The sequence below is a fragment of the Squalius cephalus genome, assembly GCF_949319135.1.
Source record: "Squalius cephalus genome assembly, chromosome: 11".
Lineage (NCBI taxonomy): Eukaryota > Metazoa > Chordata > Actinopteri > Cypriniformes > Leuciscidae > Squalius > Squalius cephalus.
The window spans coordinates 15423556-15448254 of NC_137132.1; the positions used below are offsets into that span (position 1 = coordinate 15423556).

General features: G+C 36.2%; 3 protein-coding genes across 4 annotated transcripts; 1 reads left to right on the forward strand and 2 right to left on the reverse strand.

Annotated features, from left to right (window-relative positions):
* Window positions 1-307: 307 nt before the first annotated feature.
* Window positions 308-4144, reverse strand: sdhdb (succinate dehydrogenase complex, subunit D, integral membrane protein b). The gene is made up of 4 exons (XM_079885103.1): window positions 4041-4144; window positions 3344-3454; window positions 2728-2878; window positions 308-1589 (listed from the first exon to the last, which is right to left on the reverse strand). Exons 1-4 carry the CDS (start codon window positions 4087-4089, stop codon window positions 1424-1426), a joined length of 477 nt encoding a protein of 158 aa, XP_079741229.1. The 5' UTR covers window positions 4090-4144; the 3' UTR covers window positions 308-1423.
* A 475-nt stretch (window positions 4145-4619) lies between these two features.
* il4i1 (interleukin 4 induced 1) lies at window positions 4620-10453 on the reverse strand. Its single transcript, XM_079885098.1, has 8 exons — window positions 10448-10453; window positions 9711-9792; window positions 8383-8600; window positions 7708-7820; window positions 7251-7452; window positions 7050-7118; window positions 6828-6964; window positions 4620-6037 (listed from the first exon to the last, which is right to left on the reverse strand). The coding sequence occupies exons 2-8, from the start codon at window positions 9730-9732 to the stop codon at window positions 5269-5271; spliced, it is 1530 nt and encodes a 509-aa protein (XP_079741224.1). The 5' UTR covers window positions 9733-9792; window positions 10448-10453; the 3' UTR covers window positions 4620-5268.
* An 8795-nt stretch (window positions 10454-19248) lies between these two features.
* Window positions 19249-22936, forward strand: nkapd1 (NKAP domain containing 1). 2 transcript variants are annotated; one of them, XM_079885100.1, is made up of 6 exons: window positions 19249-19340; window positions 19743-19821; window positions 19916-19992; window positions 20078-20233; window positions 20342-20395; window positions 21229-22936. In XM_079885100.1, the coding sequence occupies exons 2-6, from the start codon at window positions 19753-19755 to the stop codon at window positions 21632-21634; spliced, it is 762 nt and encodes a 253-aa protein (XP_079741226.1). In that variant the 5' UTR covers window positions 19249-19340; window positions 19743-19752; the 3' UTR covers window positions 21635-22936. The 2 variants fall into 2 exon arrangements, with proteins under 2 accessions (XP_079741226.1, XP_079741227.1); XM_079885101.1 differs by lacking the exon at window positions 19743-19821 and having other exon boundaries at window positions 19255-19340; window positions 19854-19992; window positions 21229-22930.
* Window positions 22937-24699: the final 1763 nt, after the last annotated feature.

The following is a 24699-nucleotide window of genomic DNA, read 5'->3' on the forward strand; positions in this document are numbered from 1 at the left end:
GCACTTGATAGCCTTAACACTATAGACCTTTTCAGCTAGTTTTGAAGAATGTTTTAGTTTTTAGAACATAATTTAGTTTTTCTTTAAAGTAGCAATTATAAAGACCCTTGAAATGACACTTACAAGTCTTAAGATAGTCCCAGACTAAAACTGAACTAAGGCCTAATCCTGGCTTAATCTAAACCCTGTCTGTGAAACCGGGCCATAAACTCTGTACCTGCAAAACTGGAGAATCATTTATTCTTTTAATTTTGCCTGTTGCAACATAGTACTTTGGAAAATCCTGTTGGCTCCATAAGAAACCAAATAATCCAAAAACTGCGTTTATTATTAAGTGTAGAATTCACCCAAAGCTTCAATCTGCATAAATATCATACAGATTACACAAATCTCCATAGCACTTTAAACAGACACACTCAAGACAGCCAGACTCAATCACGTCTGGGCGGTTTAAGATGTCTACAAGAACATGATAACAGGATTTACAAAATCTCTGTCCATATATTCCCATCAAAATCAGTCAGAAAAAAAATCCAAAACTCATTTCAGTTTGATTACCCACACAAGTTCAGTTTACTGTAACCAGTATCACAAGCCTGTTTTAAAGACATCTAAGCAATTTAAAATGAAAGACGAAATTAAATAAATTGTTTAAAATGCAGAGCATTCAATTACAAATTGCTTTTCATAAATTATTCCTCAGGAGAGAATAAATACAGCCATGCAAAATGTAAAGTTGAAATACAGTTAATGTGATAACTCCCCAGATGTTGTGGTCATTAATGGAGGACTCGAATATGATGGTAAATACCATGCTTAAATGTCAGGGTCTTAACAACAGAAATGTGTGTATAGCATCAGTTTAATATATGTGCACCACAGTACAACATAATGTGCTCATGATCTAAGTTAAAATCTCTTCCTGTTTACACAGAGTCATTAAAGATAAAGTCAGGTAAATTCTGCATGTCATGCTGACATAAACAGCATAAGTCAAGATGTTACATTTTTAAGCATCAGATACTGGCTGACAAAAAGGCATTATTGGATAAATAAATCCAAAACATGTAAATACATTAAAACGTGTTTGAACTTTAATATTACCGTAGTGATTTTTCAAGTTCAAATACAGCAACCAACGTCTTATAGCCACAACAATTAGTTCATTTTGCTGCATCAGAAACACTGATTTGCCAGATAAGAGAGTGGATGACATGCAGAATATTCCATCTTAAACAAAAGCTGAGCATGTTCTGAATAAACTGACAGCATTTACAAATAAAACCTCCTGCAAATCGACACCAAGTGTTGTCAAAAATTATATATTCATAGAATTTACATATGTCACAACTGTATACAATAAACTGGAACTCTGATGACGAAAGCGGATCCCACACCACCCATATCCCTCATCTCAGTCCAGTCATTTACTCCACAAGAGGGCCACAGCTTTACAAATCCCCACGTCATGGTAGTTGAAGTAGCACAGGCCGGCGAAGGTGACGGTCGACAGAACAAAGAGGCCAGCGTTAGCCATCTTGATTTTAAAGTCTCCATGAACGTAGTCTGTCAAAACCTGGCCAAGACCCCTGGAGAAAACACAGTTAGGTATATGCAATGCTGTCCTTTTCAAACATGACACAATTATGTGTACTAGCGTTAATGATTAATCAGCAATCTTTTTTCTCCTCAATGTAATTAATTGAGCTTTTAGATTTTTGACTGATGTTTCAGCTCAAATGCATTTAGAAATCATCTAAGACATGTAAACTTGGTTCATAAGAAGCCAGACCTATCAGGTGTTGGATCATGTCTATAAATAATGATGTCACTGTAAACACTGTAAGAGGGTGTTAAAGGCACAGTATGTAAGTTTCGCCACTAGAGGTTCCTTATTCAAAACAATAACAAAGGCGTAGCTTGATGATGCCATATTTTACACTAGTCAACAAAATATATAACATTGTTCTAGTGGTTTTTGGATATTTTAATAAAAAAAATCTTACATATTGTGCCTTTAAAGTACAACAGGACAAGAAGCACTAAAACCAAATTGTCATTGTCTGAGATTGTCCAATCCACAAAATGCAATTTGTAGATATAGCAATTATTCTGCTGTATTAATGTTCAATTGGTCTTTTTTTATTTTATTTGAAAATTATTGCAATATGACATGCCTTAGATGTGGGTTAAAACATGACAATATTATGATGCTTATTAAAGTTACAGGTGGGTGACATACAAGTACCCTGATGCATAAAAACATGCTTAAAAGCCAAGCTGTTACAGCTAGTACTTTACCACATTTACACCTGAATGTAATACATTTTAAAAAGCATGTGTATGCATATGTACATCTGTGACCCCAATGCCTAACTAACAGCTTAGCTAAAATTAGAAGTGTGGCCCTGAGTGCTCATGTCCACAGGGCGGTTAAATCCTTGCATGAAGGGTATTACAGCCACCCATGACTTGGCTTTGCAGACCAAAGTAGACACCTTCATTTTGTGTCAGAAACAATTTTATGTAATAATGCAACAGTGACCTGTCAAGGTTAATGTGAAACCTAATATGGAATTACACCAGGCACTCCTGAATATTTACAAATGACTGTGACATCTACAGATAATTGATCTGGATTTTTCCCAAACAGTTTCCATTTTCAGAAAAAAAAGAAAAAAGAAAAAAAAGTGTCAAGCAATAATAACAAAACATAAATTCAGTTACCAGTGACCATGTAGAGTAAGGGCAGCTGCTAGAGAGTAGTCAACAGCAGGGCCGGGGAAAAAATACGCAGCGGGTGCCATTCCCAAAAGGGCTAAGCTCAGGATCCGCTCTCCGGTCCAGTGCAAGGAAGCAGCTTTGGACCCAGAGCCCGCTATAAAAAATAAAATAAAACAGTAACACGTCACCAACTGCTTCTTCAAGGGAGAGCATCTTCATCTACACATTCATTCTCTCTACAGACTAATTCTCAAGCCATCACTTTTATTAACAGTTATTACATGCATTTAATCATCATGTACCCCAACAGATGAAAAACATTTTTTTTATTGTTTAGTCTATAGCTCTGAATATTCAATGCTTTCATTCTCAACCATTCTGTCTTTACCAGTGATTATCTTATTTGACAATTCTTCAGAAAAAACCTGACAAAAAATGTCCATCAATGGCAGGGAATGAGTTAAAACACTTGTATTCAGACACAATAAAAAAAAGGCTCTAGTCCAGTCTTGCCAGTACCATCAACAATCTATTATGCTAATAAAATGGAAGGAAAAGACAAATAACATCTGCCTTGATTTACAATGCTACAAAAGCAAACAGCATATAAATCACTAACCATAGTTGGAAGGAGTGGCATGTATCTTTGCTGATATCAAGTATGGATAATCATGATCCTTCTTCTGTATGGCCAAAGGTCTGATGAGGGAGGAAGAGCGAAATAACAGAGCTGTGGAAAGAGACAAGCATAAAAGAAAAGAAAAAAAATACAAGAAAACATACGTAGTTAAAAGGAAAAATGTATTCAGAATTAAAAATTTTAGGCAATACATGTACGAATTTGATGTTCATCTGTAACGAAGGAGGTCATTGTTGATGTTATACAACGCTTCAACTTGACAATTCATTTAAAAACATCCCACATAAATTGATAAATTATGAGAATATGACAGCCTTTACAGTCTTAACAGCATGTGTAACTAATAAAAATAGATACAGTAACGTTACATAGACATTATTATACGCTAATAAAATCCATGCCATCCACTAGTCTCTGTCTTACTGTTCGTTATTACGAACTACTTTACATAAATATGAAGTTAACTGATCAACTTAGACAAAGAGAAGAGAAACCAAGCTGAAAAATCTCTGACATGGTTCAGTTAGCATGCTAGCCATAAACTACGAGTACGCGTGCTGCGATTAACATGAAACGTCAATGAAGCAATGACTTATTTTATAGTAGACCTCAAAGCTAACCTATTGTGATACAGGCTGATGCGACGAGAATAAAAACCTGAAAAACGCAAACTTACGGCTGACACCTCTGTGGCAAACAGAACTTAACCTGACAAGAGCCGCCATGATTCTCACAACCAATCCAAGGTCACTGGAATCACCCGGATATACTACCAGTGACCGTTCACTGTTGTGATGAAATGAACCTTTTCACGCAAGAGCTAAATAGACTGAATGCATGTAAAACATAACAATGCAATTGAACAAAAAATACTTAGATATATCATTTTAAGTATATATAAATGTGTAAATGTTTTAAATGTGTTTAAAATGTTCACATTTAGAAACGGTTTCTCTTTGTCAAGTAGGTCGATTTGATATCATTTTAAAACAGATTACAAAACTATCACATGTTAAGCATTAGTTAGGGTGTCTGTTTAGACTCTTATCTGTTGCAAAAAAATAATCATTTAGGTAAATGAATAAATTAACTCACTGTATTCCAAAAGAGTAAAACAGATGAACAGAGATGGATTATTACTCATCATCACTATGCCTCCTTCTTTTCAGATATCCGAAAAATGCCAGCAAATTAAGTCATCTAAGCAAAATGTGCATATGAATAAAAAGACATTTTATTTATTTATTTATTTTTTAGCAAATACAGTATTTTATTAATATATATAACACATTTTAAGAAATACAGGGACATGACAAATACTTGAAAATTAACATTTATTAATGCATTCACTCAACTTTAAAAGTTATGTATATTTATATATATTAATAATGTTAATCGTACAAATAGATTACCAGAAAATTCAATATGGAAATAACATTTCAGTAAAAAAATGCATTTAAAAATATTATGAATAAATGTATTCTTTGTGTAGTTTAGGTGCATTTTTACATCATGTTGACTGTTTGCAATATAAAACAGAATAATGGTTAATCTTACATTGTATTGAGTGTCATGATTTCCACATAAGTGCTTAAATAATTACTATATGTACATAAAATTCCATTAAAAATCAAATCCCGCAACTCAATTTACTTATTTACTCCAAAAAAGGGTCATTGGGATTTTTTTTATATATAATTGACTTTTTGCAAATGGTTTCATGGCAGTGGAAGGAATAAATCTGATGATGAAAAGTTGACAGGGTGATGATATCTAGCGTTTCAAGTCATTTTTGAAGTCTCTAAGAGTGTCTAACTTGGTAAAGACAGAGAACAAAAGGATTCAACTTTAGGGTTAAAAAATGTCTTCAATCTATGATTAGACATCCCATCATTTTTCGTTTCCTACTTTACATCGTTATTTATTTTATCTGACGCTCGTAAAGCAGATTTCATGGCAGTCTCGATCCAGCCATGAGGTCTGGCCGTGTGCTCTCCTGCAAAGTGAATCCTCCCCTCATTCTGGACTATAGACACACTATAGTCTCTCATCTGAAAAGGAGTGAAGATAGCAAAGGCACCGTGGCTGTTAGGATCTAGTCCCCACTTTTTCACAACACCGCCGGTGCAGAGCTGGCGGATGTGTTCTCCATGGATCTTCACCAGGTCATTTAAGACCAGAGCCTTCAACTCCTCATCTTTTAAAGTCTGCAGGAGTGCAGCATCATCCGAGGCTGTGTAAGAAGCTAGCACAGCCCCGCCTGATATCCCGGGGAACTCATGACTGGGGTAGTAGATGAACCGGGATGGCAGATCTGTGATGCTTTTCCCACCCTTGATGCCGTCGTCATTCTCCCAGAACTTTTTGCTGAAACTTAGCACTACTTTTGTGGAGCTGGAATAGTGCAGCGACCGCAGCGCTTCCATCTTTTCGGCAGACAGAGGCGGGTTGAAGTCAATGAGGAGTGTTGCTTTGGCTGTGGCCGTCACTAAGACATAATCGGCAGTAATGTTGGTCATGGTGCCGCGATTACGCCAGTCTTGGTATGAAACTGTCACGTTGTCCTGCGTTCGGCTGATGGCCTGGGCTTTTGAGTGCAGAAGGACTGTGGCATTTAGCACAGAGTAGAATGTGTCTGAGAATGTTTCAAAGCCACCTTCAAATTCGGAATACCTGAAAAAGAGCATTTATATGTTTCACATCTTTTTTTTAACTGATATACACTACAGTTCAACATTTTGGGGTCAGTAAGATTTGTTTTGGAAAGAAATTAACATGTTTATTCAGCAAGGACGCGTTAAATTGATCAAAAGTAAAGACACTAGACATTTATGATGTTACAAAAGATTTCTATTTCACATGAATGCTGTTATTTAAGGGGGTTTATTTATCAAAGAATCCTGAAAAATCATGGTTTCCACAAAAATATTAAGCAGCACAGCTGGTTTCAACATTGATAATAATAATTTAAAAAATGTGAGCACCAAATAAGTATATTAGAATGATTTCTGAAGGATCATGTGACACTGAAGACTGGAGTAATGATCATAGGAATACCATAGGAATAAATTACAATTTAAAATATATTACAATAGTAACACTTTATTTTGATGGTGCCTTTTAGACATTCTGCTGAGTGCTGACTATGAGTAAAGATGCACCTACATGTCTACTAACTCTAGCTAGAGTATTAGTAGACTGTCTGCTTACCTGCTAACCCGACAGACATTCTACTGACTATAAGTAACTTTGCAAGTACATGTCAACTTATTCTACTAACCCTAACCCTACTCGTAACAGTCTTACTCTAATAAGAGTTACTGTAGTATACATGTACTGTAGGTGCAGCGTTACAAGTCAAGAGAATGTCTTAAGGGGACCGTCAAAATAAAGTGTAACCTAATTTTGATCAAATAAATGCAGCCTTGGTGAGCATTAGTTTGGGGTAACCGTAATATCTTACGTTTCATCGTCTTTTACATCAGACTGGATGTAGAGCATTTCAGTGAGGGCTGTGTAGAAAAACCCGTTCTCATTCAGGACATCACCAATCATCCGCAAAGCTCCTCTACTCAAATTCCCCACGTTCACCAAGTACTCCTGTTGCCGATCAGATTTAGAGACATTCAGCCATTACTACTCATATCTGGACTTTAAAGAATTTCTAAACAAACTGATATGTTACCTTAACTGAGTATGAATCATAAGTGTTCAACATTTTCTCACAGCCCATTTTTTGCAGATCATCTCTTAACTGATAAAGAAGGAACAATAAAATAAACGAGCAAAGCAAAATGGGGGAAAAAATGTCAGTGGTTGTAACAGCATTCTGACTCAGGACAGATATATGTGTTTTTGAACAAATAGAAAGTTTTTCTTCACTCACCTTGTCCAATGCTATGTTGAACAGTTGACTGGCATTTTTCCCCTTTTCCCAGTCATATACGGGGTAGTTCAGTACGTCTGGGTTCTGTCTCACGGTGTAGGTTTTATAACGGAATCCGTTTATATAATAGTAAGTGTTTTCATCTTCCTGTACAAACGGTCGAAACTTCAGCCCCAGCTTTATTGCGAAATTCAAGAGAATCCTTAAAAGTAAAGTGATATCAATAAACAGGTTGATCAAGTTGTGGCCTGCAGCTGCACCTTCTGACCAGCAGGGGTCATTGTCACTTAGCATCAGTTTTTGATGACCTCAGTTTCAATCTCTGCACTTTTTATCTTTAGCCTACTCTCATGTGGCTGTGATACAGTTTCACACTAATGACTGTACTTTCCACCCTAACGTCACATGAGGTGAATAAGAAAAATAATGATTTGACTTTAAAAATAACTTAACTTACCTGTGGACACTTGGGATCCTCATGGCACCGAGTTCTGCAAACCAGCCCTCTCTTTTGTCCCTATGTGTTAGAATTCTTCCACCTATACGGCCACTTGCCTCAATAATTGTCACCTATAAGAGCAGAGAAAAAACGTTTATGCATAAGCAAGAGACAAATAGAAAATACCCGAATAGGATTAGAAGGCTAATATTTGGCATAGTATTATAATGACTTATAGAAAGGGGATTCTACAACAAAAATGTTCTTGAATTTAGTGCTTCAGAGAAATCACGTGCATAGCAACATTTTCTCTGCTTTACCAAATACATACTGTATGTCATTTTTTTCATATAAGTTACAAAAATTACTGACTTCCTCAGCATCGCGTGAGCTTGGAAATGCCAGGCCACGAGATTGGAATCGTCATCTTTGAACTAGCAAAAAGTTACTGTTTGTTCACATCCTAAATCATGTGGAAGTGGTTAGGACAAGGATTGAGAATTATGGATGTGTCTGTACACTCGCACATACAGAAAGAGTTAAGGCCAGCAATTTAAAGATAACAGTTTTATTCCTGTCATTTAGTAAGAAATGGGAAAATATATTGTATTGATCTGCTTTAACATTTCCAATTATTTCTAATCATCTATCAACTGACAGAAAGACAATATTTGCTTCCTTTTTGTAGCCCACCTTATGACCTGCATCCTCCAGAAACTTAGCCGCAGTGAGTCCAGCAGCGCCTGCTCCAACAATTATCACATGCTGAGGGGTCTTTGCCGGAGGAAGACCTTGTTCAATTATCTTCAGAAGGTAATCATAATCAGGGTCTTGTAAGCATTGGAAAAGAGGATCATCCGAAGTTCCAACAGCATGGTAGGCAGAAACCAAGATCAGTGCCACCACAGATACTGCAGAAAACAGTTTGAGGAAAGTTCAAGGAAAATCAAATCTATTCTAAGTTGTAAAATGTAGATATTTGAGTAGAGGCAATCAGGTAATCAGTTGCCTCAAAATATTTAAGTAACATTGCTACTTATATAATTATATAATTTAATTTTAATACAATTTAAAGTGACTAAGTTTAGATAAAGTAAAAATTTTGATATGTATAAAAGGGATATTTTAAGTTGCATAAGTGAAGTAATTAAAGTTGTCAGTACTTAAAACTTTGAGTTGCATTAAATTAAGATGAACAAAACACTAAATATATATTTTGATTTATTTGTAAATTACAGGTATTCAAAAAAACTAGCTATGCTTACTGATGATGTTTAAGTTTGCAAACTTAAAAAAACAGAGATAATCAGTTGTTTACAGTGTAAGGTTGGTGCCTATTCTTCTAAGTTTGCTGCTGAGGTTTCAACAACATTTGTCCAAAATTAGTTTTGGTACAAGTAGTCAGAAAACTGAAGAGCAGCAGAAGATGCTTCAAAAGTGCTGTCTAATTCTAAACTAATGTTAAAATATCCAACAGCTTTGAGTTCTGTTTTCAATTTCCAGCAAAAGGTTCCTATTTTTCCATTTACTCAATACAGGAATATTTCTCCACGTGACGGTGGTTTCGGTTTACTTTCTTATGAATGAGAAAGACATAGGCTTACATGACAACCCTTACGAAAATTAACCATGGTTTCACACACACACACACACACACACACTCACACACACACACACACACACACACAAAACCTTGTTAATATAGGCTATAGACTAGTTAAACCATGGTAAAAATAAAACTAACCATTGTTTTGCTACACTAACCATATTTTAACCGTGGTATTTGTAAAACTGTGGTTATACAAATGAAAATCAATCTGCAAAAAACAAAAAACAAAAAAAACATACTTTTAGGCTACTATAAAAAAAGATAGCCTATAGTCAAATTAATTTTCGTAAGGACTGTTTCATTCACCTCTCGCTAATTGCACTAATTTGCCTGAGCATTATGCCTCCGCAATTGATTCAGACAAAAGCATTTCAACAAATCAAAAGGACATATTCATTCATAGGCTACTCACAGAATTTACACAGGCGGAACATTTTGAAGTGAGCGCGCCAGAAGCTGGAGCCCGTTCCCTTGCGTAAAGTGGAAACTGAAACCTATGGAAGAACAGAAACAGTCGGGTAAATTATGGAGAAATTTGAGGAGCATGAATTAATTGTTTGGTTAAAACTGATATAGGCTATAACTATAACGCTATAAAGTACATACTAATTCAAGCTATATATAAAAAAAAAAAAATAGGCTAATACTCACACATGCAGTGCACTTGAATAATTGACTAGCCTACTCACCTTCATAATGAAAAAAATGGTTCTAAGTGGTCCAATGCATTACTTAACCGCTAGAGTATAAATGCTAAAGTTTAATTGACTGAAGAGACGAAGAAGACGGATAAAGTGTCTGGACAGTGTATTCCAACCAACTATAGCCTAAATGTGTCTAATGTCTCTCTCAGGATAATGAATCATGTGTGGGCTCCTCTATTCTGCAAGAAATATTTTCCCACACAGACTCAAGATTCAACCACACTGAACAAATTAGATTAGTGAGCTTTAGTATTCATTAACATACCTAATTTTCGCCAGAATCAATCATTTCTAACCACTCATTTATAGGCTATGAATGTATCCTTCTGGCTACCAGTGCAAGCATTCACTTTTCTTTCTGTTAAATGTCTATCAAATTTACTTGTTTCTGCCTCTTTAACTTTCAAAATCGTATACTGTAGCAAATGGATAATGCATCACTTACCAAAGATCCAGTCGCTCTGACCGGTCTGCCCAGAATCTGGTCTGGTTTTATAGGCTATAGAAATCGAAAGAATGCATGATGGTGATGCATTAAACCACAAAGTTTCCGAGGTTGTCGGCCATGATTGATATAGATAAAGAAAAAAATGTACATCTTTATCTCCATGATATGCCTCTTTATTGTGAAGCTATGGTAGCCTATAGACAGATTTGTTTTGTTTTGTTTTTCTCTAGTCACAGCATATTTATTCATTTTAACCTCATACCTCTGTTTCTAGCGGATAAGATCAAAAGGCTGGTCTATACAAATTCTCCTCTTCCCTCATATGACATGACTTTAGCATTAAAGCTGGAGCTTTGAACATGTCAAGTCTAGTCTGCATCCTGAATGAGATGCTTTTGACCTTGCAAAATGTATATAGGTCACCTAAAAACCTGTTTCTTCTTTCTTAACTCGGCAAAATACTCAATTATGGTCTTCATCAGGGTGCTAATTATATAATTATAGGCTCGATAAGTACGTCTTTACTTAAAAAAAAAAAAAAAAACCAGAAAAAAAACTTTTCAAGAATCAAGAATGTAGATATTAATCAAGGGTTGTTCACCTAGTGGTAAATCACGGAATTCGCGAACTGTCTCGCTTGCCTGAAGAAGTAGACTAGCTACCAAAGACCGCTCAGCACTTTTCTAATTTGGACGGTAAATCGTCAAAAATAGCGCCTTATGTCTTTATGTATCCCTGTATTATAGATTTGAATTGTAACATCAATTTATTGTTTAAGATAATTTGGATGAACGTATGGAGAGGTTTGTGGCCTATTTTTCTCATAGCACATTTCACATAATGTCTTCACATTTCACACACAGCATCTATATGCATGCTATAACACTATTACTTTTGTCTCTCTCTGTGTGTGTGTGTGTGTGTGTGTGTGTGTGTGTGTGTGTGTGTGTGTGTGTGTGTGTGCGTTTGATTTATATTACATTGTGGGAACCAAATGTCCCCACAAGGATAACCTGAGATCCAGCCAGCGGTCCCCATGAGGGAAATGGGTTAATAAACATACTAAATTATATATTTTTTAAAATGTAAAAATGCAGAAAGTGTTCTGTGATGGGTAGGTTTAGGGGTAGGGTTAGTGTAAGGGGGTAGAATATACAGTTTGTACAGTATAAAAACCATTAAGTCTATGGAGAGTCCCCACAAAGATAGTGAACCAGACGTGTGTGTGTGTGTGTGTGTGTTTACAGTTACTACAATAGCTCTGGCTGAGCTGTTCTTTTTATTTCATCAGCAAAGAGCATTGTTGTGTTTTTGAAGATAGGCATAGCATTATACACTGCTCACATCAAACAATTTTTTCCATCTGCATGTGCATGTGAGTGCATCTTTGTTTTACTATTTAATATCAACTCTATTGTTTTTAAGGTGATGCAATGACTGCCCCTTCTTCACAATATTGTTGTTGGGTACTGCAGCTCCTGTGAGAAGATCCACATCTGCTGACTGTCAGTCATCATATTCTGTTTCATTGAGCTCTCAATAAACACCCTGCCACTGAATGTGCTTCTTGTGGTCTTATAACTTTTTCTCATGAACCGATTTCATTTAGCAGACTTACCAAGCTTAAGTGCGACAACCACATATCCTGTGCTTGCACCAACCTGCAGATAAACATATCCTGTTTGCATCTTTCTATATCGTGAAAAAAAAAATGCAAACTATCTTTTTATTTTATTGTTTATTTTTATTCCAAAGACAAATGCTATTGTTAGCACAGAGTTTGCTTTTTTTTACATTTTCAATCCCTCGGCAACCAACCTAGAACAAACTGCCTTAGATGATGTTAATGAACAGTAATGGTACATTAAATAAATAAATAAATAATTAAACTAATAACAATAGCAAGAATAATGATAATAATGACACAGCAAAATTATATTTTACAAATAAATAAATTAATAAATAAGCAATAGTTAAATAAATAAATAAAAAATATAATAAATTTAATACAAATAAAAAAAAAATGTAGAGAGAGAAAAATAGTTGGGCACCAAAATCAAAGGTGTAACAGTGATACAACAGTTAATGACATAAACCCTACATATTAACACATGTAAAGGTACCTAGCATCAACCACCACGAGACTACCATATAGAGAGGTGTGTGGAAAAGAAAAAGTTACAATATCAATGTAAATTCCATTACTCCCCAGTTTATGGCAGAGAAATATGATAATAAGGGTTGCCAAACATATGGGAACCTCTAATTGAATATTTAATCTTTTCTAAGTGAAGGTATAACATCAAATCCTGAAGCCAGTGTGATGCTTTTGGTGGGTTTGTAGATTTCCTATGTAAGAAAAACCCCATCTGCGAGCCAATAAGGATGCAAAGGCAATAATGTTTAGTTGTCTTTGAGTCAGACTCGTTTCATCACCTGGAAATATAGCAAATTCAGCACATGGCTTCAGTTGTACTTCACATACTTTAGAAAGTGTATCAAATATGGTTGACCAGTAAATAGTGAGTGTGGGGCACGTCCAAAACATGTGAGTAAGATCTGCTTCTCCAGTGTGACATCTTATACAGGTCTTGTCGAAAGTAGGATTAAAAGAAGCAATACGTGTTCTGCTTGCACACGGTGCAAAACCTTGAACTGTATTAAACTCAATCGGGCACAAGAGGTACCATCCTACCACTCTGCGTAGGGCACTGCTCCAAAAATCCTCTGAAAATACTATTCCAAGCACTTTCTCCCATCCACTTTTGCAATATCTTTAAGCTTGACATCAAAATGGCATAGCTTATACTAATAATGCAAGTATTTGTTGGTTTCAATGTACAGTTTTTAATGAATTATATATTTCTCATTGGTTGCAGTCATTTACAAATGAAGCCTAACCATTACATTTGAGTTGACCCTTTAGATGCATGTTTCATTCAGACAGATTGATATGTTAACTTTCAACAGCAAGTGTAAGAACAAACATGCATGTTATACTTTATTATGAAGGCATTTCAATGTGCCATAACCAAAACATTGTCAGAGACTGCCAAACAATATACAAAAATGAGGTCGAAGTGAATAACCTTGATTATATCAATACAAAAGCACCTATCAGGGGGAGGGATATATTAGACAGACGTGAATAGTCCGTTTTTGAATTTAATTTGTTGGAAGCAGGAAAAATGGTTCAGTAAAAAGATCACTGGACCATTTTGACAAGGGCCAAATAGTGATGGCTAGACGACTGGGTCAGAGCATCTCCAAAATAGCAAGTCTTGTGGGGCGTTCCGGTAGTGGTTACCTATACCAAAAGTGGAGCAAGGAAGAACAACCAGTGAACCGGCGTCAAGGTCATGGGCATCCAAGGCTCATTGATGCACAAAGGGAGTGAAGGCTATAGCCCGTCTGGTCCAACCCCACAGAAGAGCTATAGCTCAAAAGTCTGAAAAATCTGCCCATGATAGAAAGGTGTCAGAACACAGTGCATCAGTTTGCTGTGTATGACTGCGAAGCTGCAGGCCAGTCAGGATGACTATGATGACCCCATGTCCACCGCTGAAAGTGCCTACAATGGGCTCATGAGCATCAGAGCTGGAGATACAGAAGGTCATCTGGTCCGATGAGTCCTGTTTTCTTCTAGATCAGGTGGATTGCTGTGCATGTGTCATTTACCTGAGGATGAGATGGCAGGCCGGAGAAGGCAGTGTGATGCTCTGAGGAATGTTTTGCTGGGAAACATTGGGTCCTTCATTTGGATGTTACTTTGACATGTAGTACGATGTTGCAGACCATGTACACCCCTTCATGGCAATGGTGTTCCGTGATGGCAGTGGCCTCTTTTAGCAGGTATTGCACCCTGCAAAGAATTTTCAGGAATGGTTTGAGGAACATGACAAAGAGTTCAAGTTGGCCTGCAAATTTCCCAGATCTCAATCTGATTAAAGCATCTGATGTTCTGGACCAACTAATCGGATCCATGGAGGCCCCACCGTGCAACTTGCAGGACTTAAAGTATGTCAATTGACTTAAAGGATGTCTTGGTGCCAGATACCACAGGACACGTTCAGAGGACTTGTTGAGTGCATGCCTGGTTTGGTAGCACAAGGGGAAACTACACAATGTTAGGCAGGTGGTTTCAATGTTGTGCATGGCTGATCTGCGTATATATCATGAAATTCGAAAGAGAAAGTGTTTCTCTCATATTTTAGGACAGGTTAGTCAACATGTTTGCATTTCTTGTCAAGGCATGTAAGCAAATTGTTTACTTCCTTGTAGTCTTTGAATACCTGTAGTCTCATGTTTTTGTTTCCAAATTTCAATAAATGTTTATACTCTACTGTCTATTCCATGTATATCTTGGTTTATGTATTTGTTTTAAAATTAATAGATATTACAAATTCTCACATAAAATCATAGATGATTATACTTCATAGATATTACAAGGAGTGCATATCTATCTGTTGATTAATGAATCTCTTTAGTAAGGTTCATTTCATTAAAGAGTTAGTTCACCGAAAAATGTAAATTCTGTCATTAAAGCTACAATATGTAATTTTTTCGCCGCCAGAGGTCGCATTTTCAAAACAATAACAAAGACGAAGCTTGATGACGGGATGAAGGAGAGTGGAACTATGGGAGATGTCGTTTTCACCATCCAGAGATGTACAGAATTCACGAATCATATAAATGATATATCAGCTAATAAATTAGTTTTTGTACCTGTTCATTTGATCACTGTCAGAATGAGAGTCGTAGATCCAAGTGCAAGCAAGCAGTTTATTGAAGACAGGTTGAAACAGTGATTATACTCAAAACACCACATATAGCAGGCGGGCGACCAGGATACAAATACACAGGAGAGGATGAGTGATATTAGTAAACCCAGCGCGGATGCAAAACTGGAACTGGATGAAGAGAACTCCAAACGATCTCCAGAAGTCTGGAAACACAGACGAGATCAATCCTATTCCATATTTCCTAACTGTGGAAATAACTCCGTAAGGAAACTCAGACATCGGAACTGGGTAAGAGAGCACAAAGCAATAATCACTCCTGCTAGTTATAGGCAGCTAACAAACAGCAGTAACTAGCAGCTGCGGGCTGATTGAGTGATCAGCTGGTTACTAAGCAACAAACAAGCACAAGACCCACAGATCCCACACCCACAAACATACCAACAGATACACAAAATGAACACATGGGTCGATGAACCGTGACAGTACCCCCTCCCCTAAGAGTGCCTCCTGGCACTCCCAGGATAGCCTACCTGGCGATTGTAATCATCGATAAGGGAGCTAAGAACAAGAGGAACAGGTGAGCACACTCAGACAAGGAACAAGTGAACACACTCAGGTAAACAAGGGAGCAGAAAATATGAGGAACAGGTGACAACACTCAGACAAGGAACAGGTGACAACACTCAGGTAAACAAGGACTCAAACAAGGGAGCAGAGAACATGAGGAACAGGTGTAAGGCTGGTGCCAAAATCTAAATGACAGACGCCACCATTTGGTAAGAATATTGAATTATCTGGGTAGCCTATAAGGAAAAGGTGTAGAAAAGTTCGAGGAGTCTGTAGGGTTGACTGCCCACACAACCGCTGTGTGTAATTTTCGTTGCCAGGTAATAATTTCTACAAATTCTTCGATTCCTGAATTGTTGTTATGTTATGATTAACTGATGATTTTATTCTTGCGAATTGGATTTTGAATTATTGCTTCATTACCTGGTCAATAAATTGTAAACGTTTGATTTTATTCTGACTGACTCTGAGATTGTTTTTGCTCTTATAGATTATAGGATCCGTATATTTCCACAAGCCTGCGCAAGACATTAGTGATGACTAATACTTGATTATCAGATTCAAGTGTACTTGAATGAGGGGGGCGAGTTATTTCCGTCCAGAATCAGCAAATGCTGTTTGATCAACCTGGATTCGGGTGCGTCCATAACCTCTGTTCTAATTTAATGTTCCTTTAGATAAGTGTACGTGGATATACCATGGGCTTGACTAAACTAAAGCCATTTTAAGAAAAGTAAGTTGATCGACTAACATCTTTTTATGGTGGTCATGACCTCTACTAAAGTGAAACGATGTGGCATTCAAGGGTATACAATATACAAAATAACAAGACACTTACGTAGCCCCCTTGAATGCCGTATACATGTGAATACGGCAAATCTCAGATATTTAGCCAATTACCTCTGTTTTGATAAATCAGACTGGCGAGATTGTGATCGTGCAACCTCGAGAGGAGGACTGCAAAGCGATATAGTTTCCTGATCTAAACGGGTAAAATATAATCAGAGTTTAAGAGAATAACCAAATATTCGTTCACGTTTAATGATGCACAGATATCATTAAAACCTTTTTTCATTTATGGGGTCAGATGAATTAACGAGTCAATACATGTGAGAAAATATATTGCATTTAATCTTGTTGTGTTACGTAAAAGGAAAGGCAAGCAATACGCAGAGAAACCTTCCCCGTTTCATTGGAAACCTTCTTTGGGCCAATAGCCGGGTTTACACAGGTGACAAATTCTCAGACAAGGAACAGGTGACAACACTCAGACAAAGAACAGGTGACAACATTAAGGTAAACAAGGACTCAACTAGACAAGAGGGCGGAAACAAGAAGGAAGGAACAGAGGAGCACATGGCCAACACAAACAAAGATAGAGCCATATGTTGAAGTACAACACAAACATAGATACATGAAACAAAGACACAGACAAAGCTGCCAGGGCAGAACCCTGACAATGTTATGCCATCGTAATGAATTAGCTGCCAGGAACATGAAATGTAATGCTATATAAGCATGTAATGGCACAAAATATTTTTGTGCAACACATACTTAATTTCACTGCCATAGACTTGGTCACTAGACTTTATAAAAAGCGTTACTGAAGTACAAACAAAGTGTAATATAACTGTAGTGTACAATAAATAATACAGTGCTATGCATAAGTTTAGACACCCATGCTAAAGTTGACTAAAAAGAGGAATAAAAAATCATCTTTTGGAAACTGAACTTAATGCCTTAATTTAAAAAATTAGGAAAAATCCAACCTTTAAGGACACCAATTTTCTTTGTGAATGAATAATGTATCGTAAATAAATAAATGTTCTTCCTTAAAATACAGGGTGCATAAGTTTGGACACCCCTATGTTAAATTCCCATAGAGGCAGGCAGATTTTTATTTTTAAAGGCCAGTTACTTCATGGATCCAGGATACTATGCATCCTGATAAAGTTCCCTTGGCCTCTGGAATTAAAATAGCCCCACATCATCACATAGCCTTCACCATACCTAGAGATTGGCATGGTTTTATTTCAGTTAGCCTAATAGCTAGTTTGATTTGCATTGAGAGATGATCTTATGGAAAGTACCCCATGCCAATCTCTAGGTATGGTGAAGGCTATGTGATGATGTGGGGCTATTTTAATTCCAAAGGCCAAGGGAACTTTATCAAGATGCATAGTATCCTGGATCCATGAAGTAACTGGCCTTTAAAAATAAAAATCTGAGAATTTATGGGAATTTAACATAGGGGTGTCCAAACTTATGCACCCTGTATTTTAAGGAAGAATATTTATTTATTTACGATACATTATTCATTCACAAAGAAAATTGGTGTCCTTAAAGGTTGGATTTTTCCTATTTTTTTAAATTAAGGCATTAAGTTCAGTTTCCAAAAGATGATTTTTTATTCCTCTTTTTAGTCAACTTTAGTATGGGTGTCTAAACTTATGCATACCACTGTATTTATTTGCTTAGGCTACCTGTCTATTAAAACACATGCAAGAGCAGAGTCTCTGTGGACAGATCAAGTCCAAGTTTGTCGCAAAGCTCTCCCCATCCTGAAAACGCCACGCCGATATTAATCCTTTTTTTATTTCTCCCAAAGCCTGCTTGCCTAAGTTGATCTATGTTTACAGTATTTTGGATTTTCTGTACTCGCCTATAATTCTATAATCATGAACCATGATGACTGATGACTGAACTTTTGGGATAATGTAAGTACACAACTGCATGAAATATATCACACTGTTTAAGTGGTTTTTGAATATTTTATTATAAAAATCTTACATATTGCACCTTTAATTACTCACCCTATAATGTCGTTTTAAACCTGTAAGACAGAAATCTCTCAGGTTTCATCAAAAAAATATCTTCTTTTGTGTCCCAAAGATGAGGATGATTAAATAATGACAGAATTTTAATTTTTGGGTGAACTATCCCTTTAAATCATGAATATAGGTGTTTTCATTAGTGCAAAATATAAATGAGCTGAGAGGTAATTTATCTTTCTTCGGTCTCAATGAAGTAGGGTATAAGGAAAATGCATCAGAAACGGTTTGGGAGATTCCAGTGTAATCAAAATCTTTATGTTTTACTAAAAAATTACTTTCAGTTAAAGTTTTATTTCTCTCTTTTGAGGCCTTGCTAAAATGCAGTTTCCACTGGATGAGGATGTGACGTATTTCATCATCATGAGTATTTTTGATGCCATTGTGCATGCCATTATGCACGTAAAACCTACAAATAAAATAAAATTGAGAATTTCCATAATATTTTGCTAATGTGTCATTTTTGTTTATCATAGATGTTTATCATAGAATCAAAACACTTAGTGAAAAATATACGTATACAAGTTTTCTTTAAAAATATAATTTTCAGGTTACTTTCAGGTGACTAATATAGCTAGATGTATTATGTGTATAAGAGTATAATTACGACTTTTATTATGAAAGTCGGTTATTCACGACTTGTATTTTGAAGTAACTCACTTGCGTAGGCAGTGCAGGAAGTTATCTACTTGTTTTTGATGCCACGTTCACGTCGCTCACTACAATTCAAATTTATTGATTAATAGAAAGGTCAGTACATTCTTTACTTTGTTTTGAAACGTAATGTTACTTAATGTGGACAATTTTCTTTTCTTTTCTCTTTTTACTGTACTTTTACTAAATAAGCCTTTAATTGAACGGTTGTGTTAGCTAGTAGGAAAACATCGCCAATAGTGAATGTCAATAGAGCTGCTGCCATACTCATGTTTAAAAGACAAAACATGACAAGTCTAATGTTTATTTTGACATTATTTTACTTTTTTTCTCATATCCAGCTCATTTGCTTGGCCTTTTGAATTTAGGAAAAACGTGAAAGTCAATAAGCTTCCTATATTAGTCTAACAGACATAGTCATGTTTCTAATCATAGTTATGTAGCGTGTATATATATGAAGCTTTTGAAACATTAAACTCTGCTATGGTATGTTTAAAGGTTTGATATCATGTCGAAGGTGTCTATGGGTAAACTGCTGCTCCGAAATGTCATCAGACACACAGATGCCCATAACAAGGTGTGAACTTTTATGAACCATTTTTATTTCAGATGTATATAAGCTGAAATCTATCATGAAATTAATCACGGAATGATTAAACTTCTAACTGCAGATTCAAGAGGAGTCTGAGATGTGGAAATTGAGGGATCTTGAACGACAAGCCACGTCCACTCATTTCCCAAAGCCCAGGTGATGACTGATGGCTGCATCACAACCTTTGTTTATTGCTCCTGATGTCTTTTTCTCTTTAGTGACAAATGTAATTCTCACTTAGGGGCCGTATGCACTGTGACCGCAATTTGGACGACTCGGAGGGGTCCATGCGAGACCGGCTTGGAGACAGGAAAGATGTGATGTCCGAGAGAGATGAGAGGGAGGCACAATACTGGACGCGAAAACTATATGAGTTTGAAGCCAATGATCCTGACAGGTATTGCTGCTTGCTTTTGTTCTTGTGGTGTTGTAATTATTTTGTATGTTTGAAACATGAAACGAGAGGCATTTCCTGTGATCACAAAGCTATGTTCCGTCTCCTCAGGTGGGGCCACAGTGGCTTTAAGGAGCTTTATCCTGAGGAATTTCATTCTGATGGGTAAGGTGTCCTTCCACCTCATAAATGTTTAGCATATTGTTGAGGAGTTTTTAAATAGCAGGGGTCTTTAACGTGGTCTGTGGTGTTACTGCAGGGGGTCCATTATTGTTTGATTATTACATTGGCATGCATTGTTGATCTTGGATTAAAAAAAATGTAAACGATTGTACCTTCTTTTTTATTTAATTTAATTGAAAGTACAATTAAAATGCAATGTACAAATATGTATCTCTTTACATCAGTAATGTTTTTTTTAAATAGCTATGCAACGTAACTAGCTTGTAAATAAAAAAGTTAAAGGGTTAGTTCACCCAAAAATAAAAATTCTGCCATGTTTTTTGCCTTGAAAGTGGTAGTTACGTAGGCTGTCAATGGAACGACATCAGGGTGAGTTATTAATGACAGAATTTTCATTTTTGGGTGAACTATCCCTTTAAAGATCCCTGTTATTGAGTCATTCATTTTCATTTGATCTTAAAAATAAATCATTTTAAAATTATTCTAAATATTCTAGCAGTAAAATGTAATATATACAAATATATGTACATTCTTAATGATTGTTTTTGGTGGCTTTCCAATGTAACCATCATGATAAAGCATTTAAATACAAAGGTTAAAGACCCCTGGTTTCATTCTGATGTTACTTAATTTGCTTCTTTAATCTAAAATCTAAAATAATCTTAAATATAATGTAATATAATTGAATTATTGATTTAAAATAATTTAAATTATATAGATATAGAATTGTTTAATAATCTAAATATATTAGATTATTGAAATATTCTAGCAGCATATTTTTTCGTTGAATAATACATTATATTCATTTATTCCAGAAAAAAAGCCAGCAATGATAGTAAACACAGAAGGAAAAAACACAAGAACAAACTACACGATGACATAGAGAAGTCTTCCAAGAAGTCATCTAAGAAGAAGAAAAAGAAAAAAGAGAAGAAGAGGAGGAGAACTGTGGCCTCGGGCTCTGAGAACTGCAGCGATGCGGAGGACACCGCGAAGAGGAAACAGAGGAGGAAGGGAGGTAAAAGCAAGCGTAGCAAGAAGGAGCACAAAGACAGAGCAGAAGACAGCAGCACGGAGGACAGCCGCTCAGACACCAGGACGAGAACGAACAGGAAGAGAGACTGCCCTGAAATAGACACACTGGCCGAGCCTCAGCGGAAAAAGCGGAAAAACTGGAAAGTGGCGAACGAGGAGAGATCAGAGGAGAGCTCTGATGCTTGACTTTTCAATCTACCTGGCTGAACAACTAGGCTTACTGTAGACACATTTTTGTAATCGTGCATCTCGTTCATATTTAGGAGACTCTGATCATGGGTCTGGACTCAATAACTTGATCTTTATACCTCTCCAAACAGACACGTGATGGCTTTTTCACCATGTTTGCATCCATGCGAATTTGTCTAATTTTATGAGGTTATATTTTCTGAACATTTTAAATATGTTTGAATGTTTTTTATTCCTTGTGAGACTGAATGATTTTTATTGCCATAGAAAAAACTCAGGTATTTTTCTGCCATGTGTGTAATTGAATTAAGTGAAAAGATATTTTTTTAATATACTTGTATTCTATGATACCTTATTCTTGAACCTACCAGTTACAACAATCTTATTGATTATGTTTTTGTTTTTTTTGTTGCCAAACAGCATTTGTGTGTTAAGTGCAAAGTTGCCCAGAAGGTGGCACTTTTGCACTATCAAACGACAATTTCGAAGCATATGGCAAGCCGTATTAACATTTAATCCTTAATACATACTAGTATCTATTTTCATGCTACTAGTACTTATTTTTTTAGATACTAGGATCTATTTCATTAAGTTCTAGTACTTATTCATTATCTACTAGTGTTTATTTTTTAGGTAGTAGTGCTTATTTTTAGGTACTAGTACCTTTTTAAAGATACTAGTACATATTCATTAGACACTAGTTCTTATTTATTAGATACTACTACTTATTCATTAGATACTAGTGCCTATTAATATTAAATTGGTACTAGCTAGTAGCTACTTATTAGATACCAGTACTTATTTGTTAGATACTAGTACTTATTCATTAAATACTAGTACTTATTTCAATAGTGACTATTACTATTCTGTTTTGTTGTGACTAATAACACATTTCAAATGCTTGTCAAATGTTAGTTGGCTACCTAAAGAAATTGCACTTGAATTAGCACTAGTATCTGGAATAAATACTCGTATCTAAAAATCAAGTAGGCTACATGAAAATAGATATTAGTACGTATTAAGGATTAAATGTTAAAACGACTTGCCATACAAAGCGAGGCTGCCTGATTGTCTTTTAACGACTTGTTTTGTACGTTCGCTTGTAAACACCTACAGTAAATTATATTTCACTACTGTTTACTTCCGACATTTACGGATAATGGCTACTTCCCTTTGCTAATGTGTGTGTGCTTTCACTGATTCATTTGCACTAAACTACCAAAGGTCAAGCATTCATATCATATTAAATGGAATTATATCATTAAAGTTGCCTTTGGAAGCAACGGTTATTTTACCAGTAGTTAGTAGAAGAGTTCACTTGTTGTGCCGGTGTTTACCGTTATTGTTGCTCACTTACAGCGAGTCCACGTGAGCTGTACGAGCGGTGTGTGTGTGTGTGTGTGTGTGTGTGTGTGTTTTATGAATATGTGTGGGTTGAGTGACCCCTCATTATTCTGATCACCGGCTGCCATCTTCCGCTGTAAACACGGAGCAGTCGCCGTAAAGAACATTGCGTCTCTATGGCAATGAACAGCGCCCTTTCCTATCAGCCTGGCTGCTGGCACGACGACTCAAAACAACTCTGAAAATGATCAAACACTTTCAAGCTGCCAAGCTTCATAATTAAATCAAATTAAATGTGGCTAGCTTTCATCAGCCGAGATTAAGGTGTTTCGTGTGTTCGGTAAAAACGGTCACTAACACGCGCAGCTCAGGGGAACACGCTGTTCTGACAGTTCGTTTTGCTGAGGGCAAATTCATTCAGGCTGATCTGGTAAAGGTTATGCACTTTTGGTCTCTTCCGATTTTACTGCGATGTGGTTTTTGTCCAATTTAATGCCCATTTGACATTAAACCAGAAATATATCAGCACAGACTAATCAAACTGCAGCAGTTTAACTAAAGCAGTGGAAATTAAGCTTTGCATCACAGGAATAAATTAAATTTTCAAATATATTAAAATAGAAAACTGTATAGTAGGCCTACTGCTTTTACTGTATTTTTGATCAAATAAATGCAGCCTTGGTGAACAGTAGCTAGCTATAACTGAACATGTTCAGTCACTATTCAATCTTTTGACATAATGTTTTGATTAGTAGCTTATAAATAATTGATCTTTAGGTAACAAAGAACAATCTTCCCCTGGGGGATCACTTGCATGCTTTCTGTTTGTTCAGTAAAAGTCTGCACAGTTGAGGAAGAACCTCAGTAAGTTTGCCTAGAAGGAAAAACACGGATCTCACATGTTTTTATTTGATACATTTCACATTACTCTTCAATTACACAATTATGTGGGGTATGTTCCTTCTTTAGGTTATTAATGTCAAAACCATCTTAGCCATGCAGGTAAATCTAATGGGCTTAATCATTCTTTATTGAGTTCTGCCGGCAGAGTATTTCATACTTACGTCATATTGGCGTAGAAAGAGATAAGATGGCATTACCAGAAATTAGGTTGTATTATGTCAAGCTATTCCTTGCAACAGTTTTGAGTTATATATGTATGATCTATTGGTTTGGCAGGAATTATGTGACGTTTACCAGAGGATCTGTGTGCATCACTGTGTAAATTACATAGGCTATAGAGATTAAACTAAAGTCTGCATGTGCTTTTAGCTCTTCCTTGACATCATCTGTGAGTCACCAGTCATGTGAAATCCCATTCAGGTTTGTTGTTGGTGGCAGCTGATAAGTATCATTTATCAGACCTAGAAAAAGAACTAGATCTGAACATGACTACAATAGGCCAAACAGAGGAAGTGACACATCCTCAAAGTTGGTATTGAAATGTATAGTGATTCCCTCCAGTAAGTTTCATTATGAATCACTTTCTTTATTGCATGTGTTCAGACTCCAGACCGACCAGGTCAGTCATTCATTTTGCATCAATAATAGTTTCTCACCGCAACAATAAATGATGGCAGACATTCATTATATTTGTTCATTCTTTATCCAATGCAGCTTATAAACTAGGTAAAATACTATTAAAGGTGTGGGCAAAAAGGTCCATAGTGTAACAATGTATGAAGCACAGCTCACATTAGATGTGCACTTTCAATTCT

Coding starts and splice junctions, on each gene's coding strand:
- sdhdb (XM_079885103.1), bottom strand. CDS start 4,089: ATGGCGGCTCTTGTCAGGTTAAGTTCTGTTTGCCACAGAGGTGTCAGC. Junction 2,879..3,343: donor TGCCACTCCTTCCAACTATG/GTTAGTGATTTA, acceptor TATTTTTTATAG/CGGGCTCTGGGTCCAAAGCT. Junction 1,590..2,727: donor CTTACTCTACATGGTCACTG/GTAACTGAATTT, acceptor TGTTTTCTCCAG/GGGTCTTGGCCAGGTTTTGA.
- il4i1 (XM_079885098.1), bottom strand. CDS start 9,732: ATGTTCCGCCTGTGTAAATTCT. Junction 7,119..7,250: donor TCAACATAGCATTGGACAAG/GTGAGTGAAGAA, acceptor CTTCTTTATCAG/TTAAGAGATGATCTGCAAAA. Junction 6,965..7,049: donor ATGATTCATACTCAGTTAAG/GTAACATATCAG, acceptor GATCGGCAACAG/GAGTACTTGGTGAACGTGGG.
- nkapd1 (XM_079885100.1), top strand. CDS start 19,753: ATGTCGAAGGTGTCTATGGGTAAACTGCTGCTCCGAAATGTCATCAGA. Junction 19,993..20,077: donor ACTCATTTCCCAAAGCCCAG/GTGATGACTGAT, acceptor ATTCTCACTTAG/GGGCCGTATGCACTGTGACC. Junction 20,234..20,341: donor GAAGCCAATGATCCTGACAG/GTATTGCTGCTT, acceptor CCGTCTCCTCAG/GTGGGGCCACAGTGGCTTTA.